The sequence below is a fragment of the Salmo salar genome, chromosome ssa04 (assembly GCF_905237065.1).
Source record: "Salmo salar chromosome ssa04, Ssal_v3.1, whole genome shotgun sequence".
NCBI classification, from domain to species: domain Eukaryota; kingdom Metazoa; phylum Chordata; class Actinopteri; order Salmoniformes; family Salmonidae; genus Salmo; species Salmo salar.
The window spans coordinates 1681044-1708917 of record NC_059445.1 but is presented as its reverse complement, the minus strand read 5'-3'; the positions used below and the strand labels follow the sequence as shown (position 1 = coordinate 1708917).

Sequence of the window (27874 nt, the reverse complement as noted above, 5' to 3'; positions counted from 1 at the left end):
CACAGCAGGTCTATATAACTGACCTGCAGGGAGCCATGAGAAACCCCCACACGGCAGGTCTATATAACTGACCTGCAGGGAGCCATGAGAAACCTCCACACAGCAGGTCTATATAACTGACCTGCAGGGAGCCATGAGAAACCCCCACACAGCAGGTCTATATAACTGACCTGCAGGGAGCCATGAGAAACCCCCACACAGCAGGTCTATATAACTGACCTGCAGGGAGCCATGAGAAACCCCCACACAGCAGGTCTATATAACTGACCTGCAGGGAGCCATGAGAAACCCCCACACAGCAGGTCTATATAACTGACCTGCAGGGAGCCATGAGAAACCCCCACACAGCAGGTCTATATAACTGACCTGCAGGGAGCCATGAGAAACCCCCACACAGCAGGTCTATATAACTGACCTGCAGGGAGCCATGAGAAACCCCCCACACAGCAGGTCTATATAACTGACCTGCAGGGAGCCATGAGAAACCCCCACACGGCAGGTCTATATAACTGACCTGCAGGGAGCCATGAGAAACCCCCACACAGCAGGTCTATATAACTGACCTGCAGGGAGCCATGAGAAACCCCCACACAGCAGGTCTATATAACTGACCTGCAGGGAGCCATGAGAAACCCCCACACGGCAGGTCTATATAACTGACCTGCAGGGAGCCATGAGAAACCCCCACACGGCAGGTCTATATAACTGACCTGCAGGGAGCCATGAGAAACCCCCACACGGCAGGTCTATATAACTGACCTGCAGGGAGCCATGAGAAACCCCCACACAGCAGGTCTATATAACTGACCTGCAGGGAGCCATGAGAAACCCCCCACACAGCAGGTCTATATAACTGACCTGCAGGGAGCCATGAGAAACCCCCACACAGCAGGTCTATATAACAGTGAACATTTAGGAGGTACCATACCCCAAATGCATAAACACACTTCCCCTCCCTTCATCATTGTGGGTAGGACAATAGTGTCCTGTGTAGAGCCTGATACAGAGGCTGCCTCCCATACAGCTGTCCGCCCCACTAGATAGATAGCACCAACAGTAGTGACATACACAGTCCAACACACACACAGATACACACACACACACTAAAAATAATGACGCACAGCCCAAACACACAGAGAGAGAGAGAGAGAGAGAGAGAGAGAGAGAGAGAGAGAGAGAGAGAGAGAGAGAGAGAGAGAGAGAGAGAGAGAGAGAACGAGAGAGAGTGAGAGAACGAGAGAGAGTGAGAGAACGAGAGAGAGAGGACGAGAAAGAGAGAGAGAGAGAGAGAGAGAGAATGAGAGAGAGAGAATGAGAGAGAGAGAGCAGGAACAAACAGGACATTAGTCAGTCAGTCTAGATCAGTATGTTTGTAGACCATTAGATCTGTAGACCATGGTTGTGACCCAGGAAGAACAGAACATCCTCCATCAACACAGACCAGAATAAATCCCTTTTAATCAAATAGAGAGAGAGAGAGGTAGAGAGAGAGGAATTCTCCTGGTGAAGGAGTGTCTCTGGGTCTCACAGCTCTAATGAGAGACTAGAGCCATTCAGATCCTCCACCTCCTCAACAACTACTACCCCATCCACCCTCCCTGACATCCTCCCTCCCTGCCTGACTTCCTCCCTCCCTCCCTGCCTCCCTCCCTCCATGCCTCCCTGACTTCCTCCCTCCCTGACTTCCTCCCTCCCTCCCTGACTGACTTCCTCCCTCCCTGACTGACTTCCTCCCTCCCTGACTGACTTCCTCCCTCCCTGACTTCCTCCCTCGTTCACGCTACATGTTGGCGGTGCTTTTCATCTGTAGCTACCTGAGCGTTGGACTCGGGCTAAGAACCAACACTAGCTATCTACTACACACAACCATCTACCCAGCCTAGACTAGACTAGTAGCTGTAGAAAAGTCTCTGTGTCCATTATGGTTTATGTACTGCTGTATATACAGTGCATTATGGTCTATGTACTGGCTGTATATACAGTGCATTATGGTCTATGTACTGGCTGTATATACAGTGCATTATGGTCTATGTACTGCTGTAGATACAGTGCATTATGGTCTATGTACTGGCTGTAGATACAGTGCATTATGGTCTATGTACTGGCTGTATATACAGTGCATTATGGTCCATGTACTGGCTGTATTTACAGTGCATTATGGTCCATGTACTGGCTGTATATACAGTGCATTATGGTCTATGTACTGTTGTATATATAGTGCATTATGGTCTATGTACTGGCTGTAGATACAGTGCATTATGGTCTATGTACTGGCTGTATATACAGTGCATTATGGTCTATGTACTGGCTGTATATACAGTGCATTATGGTCTATGTACTGGCAGTAGATACAGTGCATGATGGTCTATGTACTGCTGTATATACAGTGCATTATGGTCTATGTACTGGCAGTAGATACAGTGTATTATGGTCTATGTACTGGCTGTATATACAGTGCATTATGGTATATGTACTGGCTGTAGATACAGTGCATTATGGTCTATGTACTGGCAGTATTTACAGTGAATTATGGTCTATGTACTGGCAGTATATACAGTGCATTATGGTCTATGTACTGGCTGTAGATGCAGTGCATTATGGTCTATGTACTGGCAGTATATACAGTGCATTATGGTATATGTACTGGCTGTAGATACAGTGCATTATGGTCTATGTACTGGCAGTAGATACAGTGCATTATGGTCTATGTACTGGCTGTATATACAGTGCATTATGGTATATGTACTGGCTGTAGATACAGTGCATTATGGTCTATGTACTGGCAGTATTTACAGTGCATTATGGTATATGTACTGGCAGTATATACAGTGCATTATGGTCTATGTACTGGCTGTAGATACAGTGAATTATGGTCTATGTACTGGCAGTATATACAGTGCATTATGGTCTATGTACTGGCTGTAGATGCAGTGCATTATGGTCTATGTACTGGCAGTATATACAGTGCATTATGGTCTATGTACTGGCTGTATATACAGTGCATTATGGTCTATGTACTGGCAGTAGATACAGTGCATTATGGTCTATGTACTGCTGTATATACAGTGCATTATGGTCTATGTACTGGCAGTAGATACAGTGTATTATGGTCTATGTACTGGCTGTATATACAGTGCATTATGGTATATGTACTGGCTGTAGATACAGTGCATTATGGTCTATGTACTGGCAGTATTTACAGTGAATTATGGTCTATGTACTGGCAGTATATACAGTGCATTATGGTCTATGTACTGGCTGTAGATGCAGTGCATTATGGTCTATGTACTGGCAGTATATACAGTGCATTATGGTATATGTACTGGCTGTAGATACAGTGCATTATGGTCTATGTACTGGCAGTAGATACAGTGCATTATGGTCTATGTACTGGCTGTATATACAGTGCGTTATGGTATATGTACTGGCTGTAGATACAGTGCATTATGGTCTATGTACTGGCAGTATTTACAGTGCATTATGGTATATGTACTGGCAGTATATACAGTGCATTATGGTCTATGTACTGGCTGTAGATACAGTGAATTATGGTCTATGTACTGGCAGTATATACAGTGCATTATGGTCTATGTACTGGCTGTAGATGCAGTGCATTATGGTCTATGTACTGGCAGTATATACAGTGCATTATGGTCTATGTACTGGCTGTATATACAGTGCATTATGGTCTATGTACTGGCAGTAGATACAGTGCATTATGGTCTATGTACTGGCTGTATATACAGTGCATTATGGTCTATGTACTGGCTGTATATACAGTGCATTATGGTCTATGTACTGGCTGTAGATACAGTGCATTATGGTCTATGTACTGGCTGTAGATACAGTGCATTATGGTCTATGTACTGGCAGTATTTACAGTGCATTATGGTCTATGTACTGGCTGTATATACAGTGCATAATGGTCTATGTACTGGCAGTATATACAGTGCATTATGGTCTATGTACTGGCTGTAGACACAGTGCATTATGGTCTATGTACTGGCAGTATTTACAGTGCATGATGGTCTATGTACTGGCAGTATTTACAGTGCAGAATGGTCTATGTACTGGCTGTAGACACAGTGCATTATGGTCTATGTACTGGCTGTAGATACAGTGCATAATGGTCTATGTACTGGCAGTAGATACAGTGCATAATGGTCTATGTACTGGCAGTATATACAGTGCATTATGGTCTATGTACTGGCTGTAGACACAGTGCATGATGGTCTATGTACTGGCAGTATTTACAGTGCAGAATGGTCTATGTACTGGCAGTATATACAGTGCAGAATGGTCTATGTACTGGCAGTATATACAGTGCATGATGGTCTATGTACTGGCAGTATATACAGTGCATTATGGTCTATGTACTGGCAGTATATACAGTGCAGAATGGTCTATGTACTGGCAGTATATACAGTGCATTATGGTCTATGTACTGGCAGTATATACAGTGCATGATGGTCTATGTACTGGCAGTATATACAGTGCATTATGGTCTATGTACTGGCAGTATATACAGTGCAGAATGGTCTATGTACTGGCAGTATATACAGTGCAGAATGGTCTATGTACTGGCAGTATTTACAGTGCAGAATGGTCTATGTACTGGCAGTATATACAGTGCAGAATGGTCTATGTACTGGCTGTATATACAGTGCAGAATGGTCTATGTACTGGCAGTATTTACAGTGCAGAATGGTCTATGTACTGGCAGTATATACAGTGCAGAATGGTCTATGTACTGGCAGTATATACAGTGCATTCGGAAAGTATTCAGACCCTTTGACCTTTTCCACATTTTGTTACCTTACAGCTTTATTCTAAAATTGATTAAATTAATGTTTTTCTCAGCACACAACACCCCATAATGACATCACAATACCCCATGACATCACAATACCCCATAATGACATCACAACACCCCATAATGACAAATTGAAAACAGGGTTTTAGAAAGCTTTGCATATGTGTTCAAAATAAAAAACAGAAATACCGTATTTACATAAGTATTCAGACCCTTTGCTATGAGACTCGAAATTGAGCTCAGGTGCATCCTGTTTCCATTGATCATCCTTGAGATGTTTCTACAACTTGATTGGAGTCCATCTGCATTAAATTCAATTGATTGGATGTGATTTGGAAAGGCACACACCTGTCTATATAAGGTCCCACAGTTGAAAGTGCATGTCAGAGCAAAAACCAAGCCATGAGGTCAAAGGAATTGTCCTTGAGCTCTGAGACAGGATTGTGTTGAGGCACAGATCTGGGGAAGGGTATCTAAACATTTCTGCAGAATAGAAGGTCCCCAAGAACACAGTGGCCTCAATCATTCTTAAATGGAAGAAGTTTGGAACCACCAAGACTCTTCCCAGAACTGGCTGCCCGGCCAACTTGAGCAATCGGGGGAGAAGGGCCTTGGTCAGGGAGGTGAATAAGAACCCGATGGTCACTCTGACAGAGCTCCAGAGTTCCTCTGTGGAGTTGGGAGAACCTTCCAGATGGACAACCATCTCTGCACCAATTAGGCCTTCATGGTAGAGTGGCCAGATGGAAGCCACTCCTCAGTACATGACACACAACAGCCCGCTTGGAGTTTGCCAAAAGGCACCTAAAGGACTCACAGACCATGAGCAACAAGAATCTCTGGTCTGATGAAACCAAGATTGTATTCTTTGACCTGAATGCCAAACGTCACGTCTGGAGGAAACCTGGCACCATCCCTACGGTGAAGCATGGTGGTGGCTGCATCATGCTGTGGGGATGTTTTTCAGCGACAGGGACTGGGAGACTAGTCAGGATCGAGGCAAATATGAACAGAGAAAAGTACAGAGATCCTTAATGAAAACCTGCTCCAGAGCGCTCAGCACCTCAGACTGGGGCAAAGGTTAACTTCGGGGACAAGTCTCTAAATGTCCTTGAGCTGCCCAGCCAGAGCCCGGACATAAACCTGATCGAACATCTCTGGAGAGTCCTGAAAATAGCTGTGTAGCATCACTCCCCATCCAACCTGACAGAACCTGAGAGGATCTGCAGAGAAGAATGGGAGAAACTCCCCAAATACAGGTGTGCCAAGCTGGTAGCGTCATACCCAAGAAGACTCAAGGCTGTAATCACTGCCAAAGGTGCTTCAACAAAGTACTGAGTTAAGACTTTGAATACTTATCTAAACATAATTTTTTTAATACATTTGCAACAACAACCAAAAAATTCAACCTGTTTATTATCATTATGGGATATTGTGTGTAGACTGATGAGGGAAAATAACAGTTTGATCCATGTTAGAAATAGGCTGTAACGGAGCAAAATGTGGAACAAGTCAAGGGGTCTGAATACATTCCGAATGCACTGAACCTCACGTCCTTTATAGACTAACTGCCATAACTCCCCCTCTGTCTCCTGTATCCCTGGGATCTCAATTCAAACACCTTTATTGGCATGGGGAACATACGCTCACACTGCCAAAGCAAGTGAAAGAGATAATAAACTCACTAAATAGCCAAAGGAATACAGACATTTCAAATGTCATATTATGTGTTATAATGATTTACAAATAGTTCAAGTACAAAAGGGAAAATAAATAAGCATAAATATGGGTTGTATTTATAATGGTGTTTGTTCTTCACTGGTTGACCTTCTCTTGTGGCAACAGGTCACACATCTTGCTGCTGTGATGGAACACTGTGGTATTTCACCCAGTAGATATGGGAGTTTATCAAAATTGGATTTGTTTTCGAATTCTTTATGGATCTGTGTAATCTGAGGGAAATATGTGTCTCTAATATGGTCATACATTGGGCAGGAGGTTAGGAAGTACAGCTCAGTTTCCACCTCATTTTGGGGGCAGTGTGCACATAGCCTGTCTTCTCTTGAGAGCCAGGTCTGCCTACGGCGGTCTTTCTCAATAGCAAGGCTATGCTCACTGAGTCTGTATCAAAGCTTTCCTTAATTTTGGGTCTCTCTAACCATCCCTCTCTCTATCCCTCCCTCCCTCCATTCCCTCAGTATCAGGTACATGGTAGCAGGATTAGGTTTCTTTAAGAGTGGATTAACCGTGTTCAAGGCGTTGGAGGCAAATTGCTCAGAGAAAAAGAATCTCTCTACAAAAAAGTCAAATTCTAGCCCTAATCCTCAAAGCTCTGCAGCCGTCTCTGTCTCTCCCTCTCCCTCTCTCTCTCTCTCTTCTGTCTCTACTCTCTTTTTTTCACTCTCTATATCATTGGTGTGTGTGTGCGCGTCTTTCTCCCTCCCCCTTTCTCCCGGTGTCTTGCCTCTCCTGACTTCCTGTCCGTCCTTGTGTGTAGTTCAGTGTAGATAAGAGGACCTAGAGAGAGTCTAACTGTCAGCCACTACATAAGTATTAATGGTGTCAGTATTGATAGTGGATTGACGCAAACATATTATAAACTTCACTAACACCCTAGTCATATTATCAGACCACCCCAGTCATATTATCAGACCACTATCACCCCAGTCATATTATCAGACCACCCCAGTCATATTATCAGACCACTATCACCCCAGTCATATTATCAGACCACCCCAGTCATATTATCAGACCACTATCACCCCAGTCATATTATCAGACCACCCCAGTCATATTATCAGACCACTATCACCCCAGTCATATTATCAGACCACCCCAGTCATATTATCAGACCACTATCACCCCAGTCATATTATCAGACCACCCCAGTCATATTATCAGACCACTATCACCCCAGTCATATTATCAGACCACCCCAGTCATATTATCAGACCACCCCAGTCATATTATCAGACCACTATCACCCCAGTCATATTATCAGACCACCCCAGTCATATTATCAGACCACCCCAGTCATATTATCAGACCACCCCAGTCATATTATCAGACCACCCCAGTCATATTATCAGACCACTATCACCCCAGTCATATTATCAGACCACCCCAGTCATATTATCAGACCACTATCACCCCAGTCATATTATCAGACCACCCCAGTCATATTATCAGACCACCCCAGTCATATTATCAGACCACCCCAGTCATATTATCAGACCACCCCAGTCATATTATCAGACCACCCCAGTCATATTATCAGACCACCCCAGTCATATTATCAGACCACCCCAGTCATATTATCAGACCACCCCAGTCATATTATCAGACCACCCCAGTCATATGATCAGACCACCCCAGTCATATGATCAGACCACCCCAGTCATATGATCAGACCACCCCAGTCATATTATCAGACCACCCCAGTCATATTATCAGACCACCCCAGTCATATTATCAGACCACCCCAGTCATATTATCAGACCACCCCAGTCATATTATCAGACCACCCCAGTCATATTATCAGACCACCCCAGTCATATTATCAGACCACCCCAGTCATATTATCAGACCACCCCAGTCATATTATCAGACCACCCCAGTCATATTATCAGAACACCCCAGTCATATTATCAGACCACCCCAGTCATATTATCAGACCACCCCAGTCATATTATCAGACCACCCCAGTCATATTATCAGACTGTTCTTACTTAAGACAGAGCCATGTGTTCCTGCTGTCAGCTATTTGCCTCATAGAATTATAGGAAAAGAGTACAACACACAGTTATCTTGAACAGGAACTGGAGCGCACCAGAACCCCATCTAGTCAGTGGACTCAGAGAGAGTGTCAGAGCAGATGGGGAGAGAAGGGGCACTTTGGGGACAGGGGTGAGGTCACATCTGTGCCTTCCCATATTCGACCAAGACACACACACACCCTCTCCCTCTCTCTCTACCCCCTGCCTCTCTGGTCTTGAAGCTTCCCATTGATTCTGGCTGCTAGGTGCTGTGGGCCATGGTGTCCATGGCAACCTGGAGCAGGCTGAGGCGGCCAAACTTTGAGCTGGCATGAGGTGTGAGTGGCAGAGGAATGTGTGTGTGTGTGTGTGTGTGTGTGTGTGTGTGTGTGTGTGTGTGTGTGTGTGTGTGTGTGTGTGTGTGTGTGTGTGTGTGTGTGTGTGTGTGTGTTTGTGTGTAGCCTGGCAGGTGCTGGCTGGGGCGACACCAGTCTATTTAGTATGCAGGGATCTCACTGTGCTGTGGCTCTCCTCTCCCCTCCTTCTCTCCTCTCCTTTCCCCTCTCCTTCTCTCCTCTCCCCTCCTTCTCTCCTCTCCCCTCCTTCTCTCCTCTACCCCCCCTCTCCACTACCCTCCTGTCTGGCCCAGACACAGAATAAGAATGATTTGCCCCCAGACACAAACACTACCGCACGCAGACACACACACACACACACACACACACACACACACACACACACACACACACACACACACACACACACACACACACACACACACACACACACACACACACACACACACACACACACACACACACACACACACACACAACTGTTGCGAAACACCCTTGCACACACTCACAAAAGCAATCTTTGAAGAATGCGTCTTCCAGACAGGAAAATGGAGCTCATTCCCACCACTTATCACCTGATGTCAGTTAATACCGGTAGGTAGCCCAGCGGCTAAGGAGTGGATCAACAATGGTCCACCACCCAAAAGACATCCAGCCAACTTGACACAACTGTGGGAAGCATTGTAGTCAACATGGACCAGCATCCCTGTGGAACGCTATTGATACCTTGTAGAGTCCATGTCCTGACGAATTGAGGCTGTTCTGAGGACAACTCAATATTAGGAAGTTGTTCTTAATGTTTTGTACACTCAGTGTATTTCATCTAGAATATAAGGAGTCCTGTGTGGCTCAGTTGGTAGAGCACGGCACTGACAACACCAGGGTTCTGGGTTCCATTCCCACGGGGGACCAGTAACAATGAAAATGGATGCACTCACTACTGTAAGAGTGACTAAACGGCTAAATGGCTAAATAATTAAATGGCTAAATAATTAAATGGCTAAATGATTAAATGGCTAAATGGCTAAATAATGAAATGGCTAAATGATTAAATGGCTAAATGATTAAATGGCTAAATGACTAAATGGCTAAATTATTAAATGGCTAAATTATTAAATGGCTAAATTATTAAATGGCTAAATTATTAAATGGCTAAATGGCTAAATAATGAAATGGCTAAATGATTAAATGGCTAAATGATTAAATGGCTAAATGACTAAATGGCTAAATTATTAAATGGCTAAATTATTAAATGGCTAAATGACGAAATGGCTAAATGACTAAATAATTAAATGGCTAAATTATTAAATGGCTAAATAATTAAATGGCTAAATATAAAGGGTGTAATATGGAGACAATGTTACTGTACAATACAGCCACCATGTCATCTGTAATAACAGCCTCCCTACTACTATATAATAACAGCCTGTTGTTGAGCGGAGTATCGACCCTCCATTAACACCCCCCGAGGTGTGTGGAGATGGTTTGTCTCAGTGTGTTTTCTCTGGCACCGCCGGAGCAAACCAAACACATTTAACGGGGGAGTTGCGGGGGGGGGGAGCCCAGCAATCACTTTCCCTCCCACTGCTCCCTGCAGCTGCAGTTGGATTTGTTGGTGTGTGTTGATCTTGTATTGATCAGGTTTAGTGGAGTAGAACGAATACTAAGCACAGGGGAGCAAGGCTGGTTAAAGAGATGGAGGGAAGAGAGGAGAGGAGGAGTAGGGCTGGTTAAAGAGATGGAGGGAAGAGAGGAGAGGAGGAGTAGGGCTGGTTAAAGAGATGGAGGGAAGAGAGGAGAGGAGGAGTAGGGCTGGTTAAAGAGATGGAGGGAAGAGAGGAGAGGAGGAGTAGGGCTGGTTAAAGAGATGGAGGGAAGAGAGGAGAGGAGGAGTAGGGCTGGTTAAAGAGATGGAGGGAAGAGAGGAGAGGAGGAGTAGGGCTGGTTAAAGAGATGGAGGGAAGAGAGGAGAGGAGGAGTAGGGCTGGTTAAAGAGATGGAGGGAAGAGAGGAGAGGAGGAGTAGGGCTGGTTAAAGAGATGGAGGGAAGAGAGGAGAGGAGGAGTAGGGGCTGGTTAAAGAGATGGAGGGAAGAGAGGAGAGGAGGAGTAGGGCTGGTTAAAGAGATGGAGGGAAGAGAGGAGAGGAGGAGTAGGGCTGGTTAAAGAGATGGAGGGAAGAGAGGAGAGGAGGAGTAGGGCTGGTTAAAGAGATGGAGGGAAGAGAGGAGAGGAGGAGTAGGGCTGGTTAAAGAGATGGAGGGAAGAGAGGAGAGGAGGAGTAGGGCTGGTTAAAGAGATGGAGGGAAGAGAGGAGAGGAGGAGTAGGGCTGGTTAAAGAGATGGAGGGAAGAGAGGAGAGGAGGAGTAGGGCTGGTTAAAGAGATGGAGGGAAGAGAGGAGAGGAGGAGTAGGGCTGGTTAAAGAGATGGAGGGAAGAGAGGAGAGGAGGAGTAGGGCTGGTTAAAGAGATGGAGGGAAGAGAGGAGAGGAGGAGTAGGGCTGGTTAAAGAGATGGAGGGAAGAGAGGAGAGGAGGAGTAGGGCTGGTTAAAGAGATGGAGGGAAGAGAGGAGAGGAGGAGTAGGGCTGGTTAAAGAGATGGAGGGAAGAGAGGAGAGGAGGAGTAGGGCTGGTTAAAGAGATGGAGGGAAGAGAGGAGAGGAGGAGTAGGGCTGGTTAAAGAGATGGAGGGAAGAGAGAACAGGAGGAAAAAGAAGAGAGGAGAAGAGAGGAGCAGAGTTAAAACAGGAGGAAGGAGAAGAGTAAAGAAGAGGGGGAAGAGAACGAGGGGTAAAGAAAGGAGCGCTAGAAGAGAGGAGAGGAATGAGGAGAGAGACAGTTAGTCTGGTGTCAGTGTTAGCAGGAAGCCAGTGCAGCAGAGAACATGACGGAACACAGCCTTCTCCTGCCTACCCCCTCCTCCTCCTCTCCCTCCTCCCTCGTTCTCCTCTGAGGCTCTCAACAGGATCTGAGAGCAGCTCAGCTCAAGCCCTGACACGTGTGGGGAGAGAGAGAACGAGAGAGAGGCACCAAGGAGGAGGGGGGAGAGAGGCAAACGGAGATGGAGAGAGAAAGAGAGGGAGAGAGTAAGGAGATAATAAGGAGAGAGAGGGGGAGGGAGAGAGAGAGGGGGAGGGAGAGAGAGAGGAAGGGAAAGTAATATCCAGCTCTTGTAGATAACGAGAGTAGGGGGGAGGGGAGAGAAGCAGAGCGATGGGGTGATCTCTTTCTCTCAGTCTGCCTTTTTTCCCACCTCTCTCTAGTGAAGGTGGCGTGTGTGTGTGTGTGTGTGTGTGTGTGTCTAACTCCGGCTCTGGATGAGGGCAGGAGGAGGTGAGCTCGGAGAGGGGGATAACAAAAGAGAGGGATGAAGAGGGAGGAGAGGAGAGACTGATGGGTGAAAGAGACCTCACCACAGAGAGAGAAAGAGAGAGCAAGAGAGAGCAAGAGGGGCAGGAAGGGGGGCTGGTGTGTGCCTGTGGGTGTTTGACCGTGTGTGTGTCTGTTTGTTTGCAGTGTGTGTGTGTGTGTGTGTGTGTGTGTGTGTGTGTGTGTGTGTGTGTGTGTGTGAGGGGGCCGTGTGCCGTGACTCACAGGGCTATTAGCACTAGCAGTGGCAGCAGTACCGCCTGCAGTCACCATGTGGGGTTCAGCCACACACACACACACACACACACACACACACCCCTCGCTCCCATTTAATTGGATGACACCAGCTCTCCAGAGATCTCCACACCTGTCAATCTCATTTCCACCAATCATTATTCAGATCACAGCCTAAGAGACCCGCCCACGCACATTTAGCTTGCTTCGCCCAGCCCAGCCCAACCCCCCACACACACACACACACACACACACACACACACACACACCATATCTCTCTCTAACCCCCACCTAGCCGCTTCCACGGCGACAGCCTGCCAGCCAGGCACCACCGCGACGGTAACCGTGCCGCCGACAGAGCATAAATTAGCGTCATGGTGATATGCAAAGCGAGGGAGCCGACGACAATTAAAGCTTGACTAACGAGCTTTTGAAGAGCCAGGCTGAAGTCTCTCTAAACAGCTGCTAACAGGATTAGCTTACACACACACACACAGGGATACACTGCACAAACACACCATACACACGCGGAGAAAGAGGGGTCTAACCCAGCCACCTGTGAGACAACACACACACCAGCGTCTACCCAGGGATATACACAGTGGTGCTGTGGGGGATAAACAGTGGTATTATTACCCCTCCTGCAACACACACACACACACACACACACACACACACACACACACACACACACACACACACACACACACACACACACACACACACACACACACACACACACACACACACACACACACAGGGTTTTAACCCAGACACCTGTGAGATGACAGTGCTAATATTACCCCTCCTGCATAAAACACACACACACACACACCATCAAAGACAGCATACACACGGCTTTACCCAGGGGGCCGTGGGAGGAGATAAACACTGCCAACATCAACCCCTCCCGACACACACACACAAACATATTTATTTTCCATTTGAGTCAGTCCGATAAGCCCTGTGCTGTTTGATAGACCGTCTGGATCAGTAGAAATCATTAAAGCCCTGTTTTATTTGAAGGGTCAAGTGGAACAAAATATGTAAAAAGACACAGCAATATGAATAACAGGTAGGTAGTCTTCACACCTTTCTGTTCCCCCTCCCAATCCTCCCTTTCCTTCTGCTTCTTTCTGTCTCCTCTGTCTTTCACATCCTCTCCTTCCCTCGCTCATACATCTCCTCCTCCTGTCATAAATCTCTCTCCTTTTCCTTCCCTTCTCTTTCTTGCTCTTTGCTTCTTTAGTCCACATCCACTCTTTCTCCCATTCTCCTGTTTTTCTTCATATAAATCTCTCTCTCAGTCTCTTTCTCTTTCGGTCCCTCTCTCCTTCCTCTCTCTCAGTTTCTCTCCCGCTCTTTCCTCGGGCGGCAGCCGCAAAGCCCTCATTTTAATAAATCGTCTTGTTTATTGGTGCTGAGTGCTGCTGGCATAGGGGGAAGAGAGAGAAGAGAGGGAACGAGGGGGAAGAGGGTGACTGTAGGCATATCATGAACAAGAGAGAAACGAGAGAGAAGGGGTTACAGACTGGGAGAGTGTCTGTAAAGGGAAAGAGAGAGAGGGAGTGTGTCTGTTTAAAGGGAAAGAGAGAGAGGGAGTGTGTCTGTAAAGGGAAAGAGAGAGAGGGAGTGTGTCTGTGTAAAGGGAAAGAGAGAGAGGGAGTGTGTCTGTTTAAAGGGAAAGAGAGAGAGGGAGTGTGTCTGTTTAAAGGGAAAGAGAGAGAGGGAGTGTGTCTGTTTAAAGGGAAAGAGAGAGAGGGAGTGTGTCTGTTTAAAGGGAAAGAGAGAGAGGGAGTGTGTCTGTTTAAAGGGAAAGAGAGAGAGGGAGTGTGTCTGTTTAAAGGGAAAGAGAGAGAGGGAGTGTGTCTGTTTAAAGGGAAAGAGAGAGAGGGAGTGTGTCTGTAAAGGGAAAGAGAGAGAGGGAGTGTGTCTGTTTAAAGGGAAAGAGAGAGAGGGAGTGTGTCTGTTTAAAGGGAAAGAGAGAGAGGGAGTGTGTCTGTTTAAAGGGAAAGAGAGAGAGGGAGTGTGTCTGTTTAAAGGGAAAGAGAGAGAGGGAGTGTGTCTGTTTAAAGGGAAAGAGAGAGAGGGAGTGTGTCTGTAAAGGGAAAGAGAGAGAGGGAGTGTGTCTGTTTAAAGGGAAAGAGAGAGAGGGAGTGTGTCTGTTTAAAGGGAAAGAGAGAGAGAGGGAGTGTGTCTGTTTAAAGGGAAAGAGAGAGAGGGAGTGTGTCTGTTTAAAGGGAAAGAGAGAGAGGGAGTGTGTCTGTTTAAAGGGAAAGAGAGAGAGGGAGTGTGTCTGTTTAAAGGGAAAGAGAGAGAGGGAGTGTGTCTGTTTAAAGGGAAAGAGAGAGAGGGAGTGTGTCTGTTTAAAGGGAAAGAGAGAGAGAGGGAGTGTGTCTGTTTAAAGGGAAAGAGAGAGAGGGAGTGTGTCTGTTTAAAGGGAAAGAGAGAGAGGGAGTGTGTCTGTTTAAAGGGAAAGAGAGAGAGGGAGTGTGTCTGTTTAAAGGGAAAGAGAGAGAGGGAGTGTGTCTGTTTAAAGGGAAAGAGAGAGAGGGAGAAGCAGAGGGTGTACACACACCTCCATCTCTAATGACAGTAATTCACTGGTCATGAGCTAATGGGTTTATCCCCTCCTCTTAAAGGGCCAGCGCCACGTTTAACTGCCGCTCGCCTCCCCTCCACTCGATAACACACACACACTCCACTCGATAACACACTGAAGCACACACTCCTTCTGAAGCACACACACACACCGTTTAGCTAACACAAACACAAAGACTTCCACTCAGACAGTCACTTTGCATTCAACATAGTATTAGCTAGCATTAGCATTTAGCAAGCTACCCAACCCTTAATCTTAACCACTAGCTACTAACTACACGGTAGCTCAATGGCTAGCTCGATAACTGAGGTTGGTTTAGCGCCTTATCATTATCAAGCTGTGATGGATTGCCACCCTATTGAGTAGCCAGCTGCTACGCTAACCACTAGGCTAGGTTGGCAAAACAAATAGCCCCAGCTAGCCGCTATCCTAGTAGTGAGAGAGGTACTTCAATCTGAGCTCGACTGTGACGGATGGGGATATGAAGTACGGATTCGTTAAGCCTCACGTTAGCGCCCTAAATGACCAACCGATAGACTATCAGGGAGGGAGGAGAGGAAGAGGAGGGAGGAGAGAGGGAGAAGAAGAGAAGGAGGCTGCTGCTTGTGGTGCAAAGGCATCAATACCTTTCACCATTTTCCTGCCAGTACTACTGTAGCTTGTTACTGGGGCAACCGCCCGTCCGGCGCCATTTTGTCTTGCCCCGCCGCCACCGCTGCACCTTGTAGGAGTTTTATAAATCAAGTTTCTAGAATCAGAATGTTTCCAGGACGCTCATTTTTAAAACTGGATTCCTGACTGAAAAATGTAAACTACTGTTTGGTTCTATACGCAGTTATAGTAGACAGAGGAGAGAGAGACAGACAGAGGAGAGAGAGACAGACAGAGGAGAGAGAGACAGACAGAGGAGAGACAGACAGACAGACAGAGGACAGACAGAGGAGAGAGACAGACAGACAGAGGAGAGAGACAGACAGACAGAGGAGAGAGACAGACAGACAGAGGAGAGAGACAGACAGACAGAGGAGAGAGACAGACAGAGGAGAGACAGACAGAGGAGAGACAGACAGAGGAGAGACAGACAGAGGAGAGACAGACAGACAGAGGAGAGAGACAGACAGACAGAGGAGAGAGACAGACAGACAGAGGAGAGACAGACAGACAGAGGAGAGACAGACAGAGGAGAGACAGACAGAGGAGAGACAGACAGAGGAGAGACAGACAGAGGAGAGACAGACAGAGGAGAGACAGACAGAGGAGAGACAGACAGAGAGATCAGTTTTCATCAGAACACTAGCTCTCCTCTCTCAAGGACAAACAATAAGCAGAAAGAAGTGTTTAGGCCTTGTGCTGAGAGCATCACCGTCTGTGATGCCTGTCTGAACATTGCAAATGGGACTTCCATTTCTAAATCCACACTGTAGAATGCACCATTACAGAAACAAACACAACCAAAATGGACACTAGTTTCACCAATATAGCATTGTACAAAGCACAACCAGAAGACAAGACGGCTCGCGTTCTGCACGACACAGTAATCACCACTTATTCAGACTGTAAAAAGTTGTCCCGAAAAACAACCAGAGCCATAATGGTGATCCAACTCAATACTGTAAAAAGATCTACACAAAGCCATTCTCCAGAATCACCAATCCCACACAGTAAAAAGCACCACACAAACTAAACCAGAGCCAAAATGGTTTTCTGCTCCAGTTTCACCAATTCCACATTACAAAGCCTGCAACAGATCCAAAATGGCATCCGTCCTACCTGTCCATGGGGCTGCATGGCGCTGTAGGGCATGCTCTGGTTCAGCACCTTCTGCTTCATCAGCAGCATCCTCTTCTGCTCCTCGCTGAGGTGAGCCGTCTGGCCCGGGATTGGTCCCTGGGTCTGACCCGGCCCCGCCCCCTGTACCCCTCCCTGCTGCATGTATGGGGGCATCATGGGGTTCTTGACCTGTGACCCCATGGGCGGGGTCATCCTCTGCCCCATGTGATCGACCCCCATGGTGCTGAAGTGACTCAGCGGCTTGGTGTTGTTGTAGGACAACATGGCTGCCGTGTGCTGCTGTTGTAGTTGCTGTTGTTGTTGTTTAGAGAGGGTGTTCTGTTGGGCGCCCATGTTGTTTGTCTGTTGTTGTTGACTTATCATGCCCATGTGGTTGTGGGGGTTCTGAGGGAGGTAGTTGTTCATGGGAGCTTTGGGGCCGTTGCTTGAGGTCATCCCAGCCACCAGGGGGCCCTGTGGGCCAGGGTTGAAGGCTTGAGGTGGGTACATCATTGGGCTGTTGGGCTTGTCCTGTTGGTTGAAAGGACCAGAGGCGTAGGGGGCTGGTTGGAGCGCCCGGCAGGGGACCAGTTAGCCTGCTGCTGCTGCTGCTGCTGTTGTTTCTGCTGCTGCATTAGCTTAGCGCGCTGCTGTGCCGCCATCGCTTTGAGTTGCTCAGCAGGCGACAGGTCAGAGGTCACCGGGCCAGGCCCGGTGGGGACTCCAGGGCCATTAGATCCTGTACCTGCCTGGCCCACACCTTGGCCTGTGTTCATCATAAATCCGTTCCCTGGTCTGGGTCCGGACTGCGTCTGGGCCTGGGTGGGTGTCTGTGGCGACCGGGCCACACAGTTGGGGAGAGGGGAGCCTGAGGCCATGGCGACCTGTGGGGACTGCTGCAAAGGCTGCTGGGGCGGTGTTCCGTTGGCGGCGGTGGCAAACTGAGGGCCCGAAGATGACGGCCGGACCTGGGGAGAGGAATCATTACATTACAGAAAACAGCTACATTTCATATCCCAGAATAACATGGACAACGTACTGTAATAACAAGCAGTAGAGGCACAATCACATTTCAATCACATCATATTCAAACAAGACCACAACCACTGTCTTTCTATCACATCTATTCTGACGGAACTTATGGGTCCTTCAGGCAAATTTGTTCAGCATGAGGAAAGACACCTACATACAAAGTTTCAAGTCTCACGTTCAAATGAGCGGCGAATATGATGATTTAAGTGAGACTGCTTATAACAGCGCCACCTATGGGCCACTCGGTGACATTATTTCAGACCAAGTTATTTTTAAGAATGTAAATATAACAATTGGTATCATTTGACAGCCAGTATTTAAGTAATAGCAACGTTAAGAGAATGGAACAATCACATGCTTTACTATTGAACTATTGAAAACCATCTACAACCAAAAACAGCATAACAACATGTGAAGTTATATGGGGTAGAGTCTCACATTAGGAAAAAAGAAGCAATAAAACTTCTTTAGACTAGTTGAGTTTCTGAAGCATCAACATTTGTGGGTTCGATTACAAGGTCAAAATGACCAGAAAAAAATAACTTTCTTCTTAAACTCGTCAGTCTATTCTTGTTCTGAGGAATGAAAGCTATTCCATGTGAGAAATTGCCAAGAAACTGAAAATCTCGTACAACGCTGTGTACTACTCCCTTCACAGAACAGCACAAACTGTCTCTAACCAGAATAGGAAGAGATGTGGGAGGCCCCGGTGCACAACTGAGCAAGAGGACAAGTACATTAGAGTGTCTAGTTTGAGAAACAGACGCCTCACAAGTCCTCAACTGGCAGCTTCCTTAAATAGTACCTGCAAAACACCAGTCTCAATGTCAACAGTGAAGAGGCGACTCCGGGATGCTGGTCTTCTAGGCAGAGTTCCAGTGTTATTTTGCCCAACTTAATATTTTATATTTTACTGGCCTGTCTGAGATATGGCTTTTTCTTGAAACTCTGCCTAGAAGGCCAGTATCCCGGAGTAGCCTCTTCACTGTTGACGGTTAGACTGGTGCTTTGCGGGTACTACTTAATGAAGCTGAAGAGAGAGAGGATGAGAGAGTGGAGGAGAGAGAGGAGGAGAGAGAGAACAGGAGGAGTAGGGCTGGTTAAAGAGATGGAGGGAAGAGAGGAGAGGAGCTGCTACAGAGAGCAAGAGAGCGCGAGAGCGCGAGAGAGAGAGCGCGAGAGAGAGCGCGAGAGAGAGAGCGCGAGAGAGAGACACAGACAGACAGACAGACAGACAGACAGACAGACAGACAGACAGACAGACAGACAGACAGACAGAGAGACAGACAGACAGACAGACAGACAGACAGACAGACAGAGCGAGAGAGAGCAACACTAAAAAACAATAGGTTTGCTATTAACCCTTAATAAACCAAATCAAAAGGTACCTGTGGGGAACCCATGGGGACTTGTGACGCCCCCTGCGCTTGGTTCGTCGGTTGATGAGCCACTGTGCCCATAGGAGGCGGGTCCTGCGGTACCGGGGTCTGATTGGCCGGCCTGGTAAACTCTGCCTCCTTCTTCTCCTCAAAGTCTTCATTGAAGAGGTCCTGCATGTCGTCCTCCGGCACCGTATTGGCCAGCTCATCTATCAGCTCCTGCCACTCCTGGTCATTCAGGTTGATGTCCGAAAACAGCTTGTTCTGATTGGACAAGGACGTATCCGACGACTCAATCCCTCCCCCGTCGTCGAGCGGCTCCTGTTTGAGGTCTTTGAGGAGTCCGAAGCCGTCCTCGAGGTCTAAGGAACCGTTGAGCTTGATGTTGGGGAGATCGCCGTTGAGCTTGACATCACCCGGGCGACCTGAGCCCAAGCCGCTGCCAGCGTGGTTGCCATGGCTACCATTGCTGCCGGGACCGGAGTTACAGTTGTTGACATTGACGTTGTTGTTGTTTACGCTAGGGTTGTTGGCGTTCCCAGCGACTCCTAGTAAAGGTTTGATGTCCATCTGGTGGAGCGGGGAAATGGGGGGACGTTGTTGGGGAGGCCCGTGAGAGAGTCCAGTCCGCCCAATCCTGATCCGTCTTTTCGTAATCTTTTGGTGGTCGGGGAATAGCTCCCGTCGCAGATCCCATTCTGGTCACCATTGAGGGGCGAGCGTGCGCTGTCCAGTTTCCTCTTCACTGTCTCCTGGAGCTGTGGGACAGGGAAACAGGTAAGTGTCAGAGGCCATTTTGGATCTGATGATCAGAAGATATGTTAGCATGTGAAAACAGAGACAGAGAGGCCATTTTAGATCTGATGATCAGAAGATATGTTAGCATGTGAAAACAGAGACAGAGAGGCCATTTTAGATCTGATGATCAGAAGACATGTTAGCATGTGAAAACAGAGACAGAGAGGCCATTTTAGATCTGATGATCAGAAGATATGTTAGCATGTGAAAACAGAGACAGAGAGGCCATTTTGGATCTGATGATCAGAAGATATGTTAGCAGGGGAAAACTTCCTGGGACAACACCTGTACCTGTATATTTCCCAAGTCAGAGCCTATTTAACTTCTCTAGGGTAGGGGGCAGTATTTTGACGTCCGGATGAAAGGCGTGCCCAAATTAAACTGCCTGCTACTCAGACTCAGAAGGTAGGATATGCAGTTTCTAAAACTGTTTGAATGATGTCTGTGAGTATAACAGAACTCATATGGCAGGCAAAAACCTGAGAAGATTCCATACAGGAAGTGGGAAATCTGAGGCTTGTAGTTTTTTCAAGTGATTGCCTAACTAACACACAGTGACTTAAGGTTCCTTTTGCACTTCCTAAGGCTTCCACTAGATGTCAACAGTCTTTAGAAAGTTGTTTGAGGCTTCTATGGTGAACAGAGAGCGAACAAAGGAAGTTGGAAGTTGTTGACTCAGGAAAAGACATGAGTTCATTGGCGCGCATTCACATGAGAGATAGCTGTGTTCCATTACATTTTTCAAGACAATGGAATCGTCCGGTTGGAATATTATTGAAGTTATGTTAAAAAGGCCCTAAATATTGATTCTATACATCGTTTGACATGTTTCTACGAACATAAATATAACTTTTTTTGACTTTTCGTCTTGAAATTTTCAGCGCGCTTCCTACATTTGGAGTAGCTTACTGAACGCGCAAACAACAAGGAGGTATTTGAACAAAACAACATTTATTGTGGACCTGGGATTCCTAGGAGTGCCTTCTGATGAAGATCATCAAAGGTAAGTGAATATTTCTAATGCTATTTATGATTTTAGATGACTCCAAAATGGCAGGTATCTGTATTGCCTGGTGTATTTTTCTGAGCGCCGTACTCAGATTATTGCAAAGTGAGCTTTCCCCGTGAAGCTTTTTTGAAATCTGTCACAGCGGTTGCATAAAGGAGATGTTTATCTGTAATTCTTTGAATAACAGTTTAATATTTTATCAACGTTTATGGCGAGTATTTCAATAAATTGATGTGCTCATTCACCGGACGTTTTTGAAGGAAAAACATTTCTGAACATTACGGGCCAATGTAAAATGGTTTTTTTGTTGATATAAATATGAACTTTATCGAGCAAAACATACATGTATTGTGTAACATGAAGTCCTATGAGTGCCATCTGATGAAGATCATCAAAGGTTATTGCTTAATTTTAGCTGTATTTCTGGTTTTTGTGACGCCTGTCCTTGCTTGGAAAATGGCTGTGTGGCTTTTCTTGTTTAGGTGGTGACCTAACATAATCTAATGTTTTGCTTTCGCCGTAAAGCCTTTTTGAAATCGGACAATGTGGTTGGGTTAACGAGAGTCTTATCTATAAAATGGTGTATAATACTTGTATGTGTGAGAAATTTGAATTATGAGATTTTTGTTGTTTTGAATTTGGCGCCCTGCTATTTCACTGGCTGTTGAATAGTGTGTCCCGCAGGTGGGACGTTAACATCCCATATACCCCAGAGAGGTTAACACATTTCAATGGCACTCACACACTTTACATTACATTCAAATTAACTTCAAATCACACGTTAGCTCTGAAATGTCTCTTATCGGCGAATGAGGTTATGGTTAAGTCCAGATAAATAAAGGAAAACATATTTCTTCATAACTGTTTGCTGAGTTAGACATTGAGAGAAAAGGCGAGAGAGAGAGACAGAGAGAGACAGAGACAGAGAGAGAGCGAGACCGAGAGCGAGAGACAGAGCGAGAGACAGAGCGAGAGACAGAGAAAGAGAGAGCGAGAGAAAGAGAGCGAGAGACAGAGAGAGCGAGAGACAGAGAGAGCGAGAGACAGAGAGAGCGAGAGACAGAGAGAGCGAGAGACAGAGTGCAACGCTAAACCTCTATTAGCAATCACAGCAGGCTCATTTAGGGCCGTTTTCTGAGAAAAGGGGAGAGATCAGAGGAGTGTGCTTTAGTGTTTCCCCTTTCATTATCATAATCAACTGGCAGGCAGAAGAGAGAGAGAGAGAGAGAGAGAGAGAGAGAGAGAGAGAGAGAGAGAGAGAGAGAGAGAGAGAGAGAGAGAGAGAGAGAGAGAGAGAGAGAGAGAGAGAGAGAGAGAGAGAGAGAGAGAGAGAGAGAGAGAGAGAGAGAGAGAGAGACGTGTATGATATACAGTAAGCCAGTATGGTTAGAACAGTGGTCATTGGTGAGATGATGGGTATCATGGTAACCCAGAGATGGCACTAGAAGGTCTCCTATCTATAATACAGGTGTATTGTCAGTGCCTAGTTAGGATGTCATGACCTGTAAACATGTCTTACTACTGAGGAAAGTCTCATATCTAGCAGTGGCTAAAATGGAGTGGACAAGGGTACGGGTCAGGAGGAACTGTTACGGTATAAAATACATTAGATAGAAGAGTCAAAGTAGTACGCTGAAAAACACAGCCCCTCCACACAGAGAGATGTGGTGGGACAACAACATCTCTACACAGAGAGATGTGGTGGGACAACAACATCTCTACACAGAGAGATGTGGTGGGACAACAACATCTCTACACAGAGAGATGTGGTGGGACAACAACATCTCTACACAGAGAGAGAAGGGGTGCTCCCCGGCGTCGCTCCTCTCTACACAGAGAGAAGGGGGTGCTCGCGGCGTCGCTCCTCTCTACACAGAGAGAGAAGGGGTGCTCCGCGGCGTCGCTCCTCTCTACACAGAGAGAGAAGGGGGTGCTCCGCGGCGTCGCTCCTCTCTACACAGAGAGAGAAGGGGTGCTCCGGGCGTCGCTCCTCTCTACACAGAGAGAGAAGGGGTGCTCCACGGCGTCGCTCCTCTCTACACAGAGAGAGAGGGGGTGCTCCGCGGGCGTCGCTCCTCTCTACACAGAGAGAGAAGGGGTGCTCCGCGGCGTCGCTCCTCTCTACACAGAGAGAGAAGGGGTGCTCCGCGGCGTCGCTCCTCTCTAGACAGAGAGAGAAGGGGATGCTCCGCGGCGTCGCTCCTCTCTAGACAGAGAGAGAAGGGGTGCTCCGCGGCGTCGCTCCTCTCTAGACAGAGGGAGAAGGGGGTGCTCCGCGCCGTCGCTCCTCTCTAGACAGAGAGAGAAGGGGGTGCTCCGCGGCGTCGCTCCTCTCTAGACAGAGAGAGAAGGGGGTGCTCCGCGGCGTCGCTCCTCTCTAGACAGAGAGAGAAGGGGATGCTCCAGGCGTCGCTCCTCTCTAGACAGAGAGAGAAGGGGTGCTCACGGCGTCGCTCCTCTCTAGACAGAGAGAGAAGAGGGTGCTCCCGGCGTCGCTCCTCTCTAGACAGAGAGAGAAGGGGGTGCTCTGCGGCGTCCCTCCTCTCTAGACAGAGGGAGAAGGGGGTGCTCTGCGGCGTCGCTCCTCTCTAGACAGAGGGAGAATGGAGTGCTCTGCGGCGTCGCTCCTCTCTAGACAGAGGGAGAATGGGGTGCTCTGCGGCGTCGCTCCTCTCTAGACAGAGGGAGAAGGGGGTGCTCTGCGGCGTCGCTCCTCTCTAGACAGAGGGAGAAGGGGGGTGCTCTGCGGCGTCGCTCCTCTCTAGACAGAGGGAGAATGGGGTGCTCTGCGGCGTCGCTCCTCTCTAGACAGAGAGAGAAGGGGGTGCTCTGCGGCGTCGCTCCTCTCTAGACAGAGGGAGAAGGGGGTGCTCTGCGGCGTCGCTCCTCTCTAGACAGAGGGAGAAGGGGGTGCTCCAGGGCGTCGCTCCTCTCTACACAGAGAGAGAAGGGGTGCTCCGCGGCGTCGCTCCTCTCTACACAGAGAGAGAAGGGGTGCTCGCGACGTCGCTCCTCTCTACACAGAGAGAGAAGGGGTGCTCCACGGCGTCGCTCCTCTCTACACAGAGAGAGAAGGGGTGCTCACGGCGTCGCTCCTCTCTACACAGAGAGAGAAGGGGTGCTCCGCGGCGTCGCTCCTCTCTACACAGAGAGAGAAGGGGTGCTCCGCGGCGTCGCTCCTCTCTAGACAGAGAGAGAAGGGGATGCTCCGCGGCGTCGCTCCTCTCTAGACAGAGAGAGAAGGGGTGCTCCGCGGCGTCGCTCCTCTCTAGACAGAGGGAGAAGGGGGTGCTCCGCGCCGTCGCTCCTCTCTAGACAGAGAGAGAAGGGGTGCTCCGGCGTCGCTCCTCTCTAGACAGAGAGAGAAGGGGTGCTCATGGCGTCGCTCCTCTCTAGACAGAGAGAGAAGGGGATACTCCGCGGCGTCGCTCCTCTCTAGACAGAGAGAGAAGGGGGTGCTCCGCGGCGTCGCTCCTCTCTAGACAGAGAGAGAAGAGGGTGCTCCGCGGCGTCGCTCCTCTCTAGACAGAGAGAGAAGGGGGTGCTCTGCGGCGTCCCTCCTCTCTAGACAGAGGGAGAAGGGGGTGCTCTGCGGCGTCGCTCCTCTCTAGACAGAGGGAGAATGGAGTGCTCTGCGGCGTCGCTCCTCTCTAGACAGAGGGAGAATGGGGTGCTCTGCGGCGTCGCTCCTCTCTAGACAGAGGGAGAAGGGGGTGCTCTGCGGCGTCGCTCCTCTCTAGACAGAGGGAGAAGGGGGTGCTCTGCGGCGTCGCTCCTCTCTAGACAGAGGGAGAATGGGGTGCTCCGCGGCGTCGCTCCTCTCTAGACAGAGAGAGAAGGGGGTGCTCCGCAAGGCGTCGCTCCTCTCTACACAGAGAGAAGGGGGTGCTCAGGCGTCGCTCCTCTCTACACAGAGAGAAAAGGGGTGCTCCGCGGCGTCGCTCCTCTCTACACAGAGAGAGAAGGGGGTGCTCCGCGGCGTCGCTCCTCTCTACACAGAGAGAGAAGGGGTGCTCCAGCGGCGTCGCTCCTCTCTACACAGAGAGAGAAGGGGGTGCTCCGCGGCGTCGCTCCTCTCTAGACAGAGAGAGAAGGGGATGCTCCGCGGCGTCGCTCCTCTCTAGACAGAGAGAGAAGGGGGTGCTCCGCGGCGTCGCTCCTCTCTAGACAGAGGGAGAAGGGGGTGCTCCGGCGCCGTCGCTCCTCTCTAGACAGAGAGAGAAGGGGTGCTCGCGGCGTCGCTCCTCTCTAGACAGAGAGAAGGGGGTGCTCCGCGGCGTCGCTCCTCTCTAGACAGAGAGAGAAGAGGGTGCTCCGCGGCGTCGCTCCTCTCTAGACAGAGAGAGAAGGGGGTGCTCTGCGGCGTCCCTCCTCTCTAGACAGAGGGAGAAGGGGGGTGCTCTGCGGCGTCGCTCCTCTCTAGACAGAGGGAGAATGGAGTGCTCTTGGCGTCGCTCCTCTCTAGACAGAGGGAGAATGGGGTGCTCTGCGGCGTCGCTCCTCTCTAGACAGAGGGAGAAGGGGGTGCTCCGCGGCGTCGCTCCTCTCTAGACAGAGGGAGAAGGGGGTGCTCAGCGGCGTCGCTCCTCTCTAGACAGAGGGAGAATGGGGTGCTCTGCGGCGTCGCTCCTCTCTAGACAGAGGGAGAAGGGGGTGCTCTGCGGCGTCGCTCCTCTCTAGACAGAGGGAGAAGGGGGTGCTCTGCGGCGTCGCTCCTCTCTAGACAGAGGGAGAAGGGGGTGCTCTGCGGCGTCGCTCCTCTCTAGACAGAGGGAGAAGGGGGTGCTCTGCGGCGTCGCTCCTCTCTAGACAGAGGAGAGTTTCTTCCAGGGCGAACGACAGCGTGTTAACGAACGCATGTTAGCACTTAATCATTATCTGAGAGGAGAGAGGGGGGAGGTGGTGTATAGACGGAGGGAGAGAGAAACGAGGGGAAGAGGACATACACAAGAGAATAGGATGAGAGGGGGGAGAGAGAGTGGAGGATATGAAAAGAGAGAAGGAGAAAGAGAGCATATGAAAGAGAGAAAGAGAGGAGAGGGAGAGAGGTTATGAAGAGAGAGAGAGGGAGAGAGTGGAGGATATGAAAAGAGAGAAGGAGAAAGAGAGGAGAGGGAGAGAGAATATGAAGAGCGAGAGAAGGAGAGAGTGGAGGAGAGAGGATATGAAGAGAGAGAGGAGGAGAGATGATATGAAGAGAGAGAGGAGGAGAGAGGATATGAAGAGAGAGGAGGAGAGAGGATATGAAGAGAGAGAGGAGGAGAGAGAGGAGGAGAGAGGATATGAAGAGAGAGAGGAGGAGAGAGGATATGAAGAGAGAGAGGAGGAGAGAGAGGAGGAGAGAGGATATGAAGAGAGAGGAGAGAAAGGAGGAGAGAGGATATGAAGAGAGAGGAGAGAGTGGAGACGAGAGGATATGAAGAGAGAGAGGAGGAGAGAGAGGAGGAGAGAGGATATGAAGAGAGAGAGGAGGAGAGAAAGGAGGAGAGAGGATATGAAGAGAGAGAGGAGAGAAAGGAGGAGAGAGGATATGAAGAGAGAGAGAAGGAGAGAGTGGAGGAGAGAGGATATGAAGAGAGAGAGAAGGAGAGAGGATATGAAGAGAGAGAGGAGGAGAGAGGATATGAAGAGAGAGAGGAGGAGAGAGTGGAGGAGAGAGAGGAGAGAGTGGAGGCGAGAGGATATGAAGAGAGAGAGGAGGAGAGAGTGGAGGAGAGAGAGAGAGAGGATATGAAGAGAGAGAGAGAGAAAGGAGGAGAGAGGATATGAAGAGAGAGAGGGAGAAAGGAGGAGAGAGGATATGAAGAGAGAGAGAGGAGAGAAAGGAGGAGAGAGGATATGAAGAGAGAGAGGAGGAGAGAGGATATGAAGAGAGAGAGGAGGAGAGAGAGGAGGAGAGAGGATATGAAGAGAGAGGAGAGAAAGGAGGAGAGAGGATATGAAGAGAGAGGAGAGAGTGGAGGCGAGAGGATATGAAGAGAGAGAGGAGGAGAGAGTGGAGGCGAGAGGATATGAAGAGAGAGAGGAGGAGAGAGAGGAGGAGAGAGGATATGAAGAGAGAGAGGAGAGAAAGGAGGAGAGAGGATATGAAGAGAGAGAGGAGAGAAAGGAGGAGAGAGGATATGAAGAGAGAGAGAAGGAGAGAGTGGAGGAGAGAGGATATGAAGAGAGAGAGAAGGAGAGAGTGGAGGAGAGAGGATATGAAGAGAGAGAGGAGAGAGAGAAGAGGAGAGAGTGGAGGAGAAAGGATATGAAGAGAGAGGAGGAGAGAGCGGAGGAGAGAGGATATGAAGAGAGAGAGGAGGAGAGAGGATATGAAGAGAGAGAGGAGGAGAGAGTGGAGGAGAGAGAGGAGAGAGTGGAGGAGAGAGGATATGAAGAGAGAGAGGAGGAGAGAGTGGAGGAGAGAGAGGAGAGAGTGGAGGAGAGAGGATATGAGAGAGAGGAGGAGAGAGTGGAGGAGAGAGAGGAGGAGAGAGGATATGAAGAGAGAGGAGAGAAAGGAGGAGAGAGGATATGAAGAGAGGAGAGAAAGGAGGAGAGAGTGGAGGAGAGAGGATATGAAGAGAGAGAGAAGGAGAGAGTGGAGGAGAGAGGATATGAAGAGAGAGAGAGGAGAGAAAGGAGGAGAGAGGATATGAAGAGAGAGAGAAGGAGAGAGTGGAGGAGAGAGGATATGAAGAGAGAGAGGAGGAGAGAGTGGAGGAGAGAGGATATGAAGAGAGAGGAGGAGAGAGTGGAGGAGAGAGGATATGA

At 48.6% G+C, this 27874-nt stretch overlaps 1 protein-coding gene across 1 annotated transcript in view; it reads right to left on the bottom strand.

Annotated features, from left to right (window-relative positions):
* The window catches only part of LOC123742542 (mastermind-like protein 3), a 229890-nt gene that overhangs the window by 139759 nt on the left and 62257 nt on the right, over positions 1–27874 (bottom strand). The window contains exons 2-5 of the mRNA XM_045717598.1: positions 19892–20069; positions 19321–19859; positions 17646–17868; positions 16901–17463 (exon numbers count right to left, since the gene is read on the bottom strand). Coding sequence (XP_045573554.1) covers positions 16901–17463; positions 17646–17868; positions 19321–19859; positions 19892–20069 — 1503 coding nt within the window. The remainder of the gene's footprint in view (positions 1–16900; positions 17464–17645; positions 17869–19320; positions 19860–19891; positions 20070–27874) is intronic.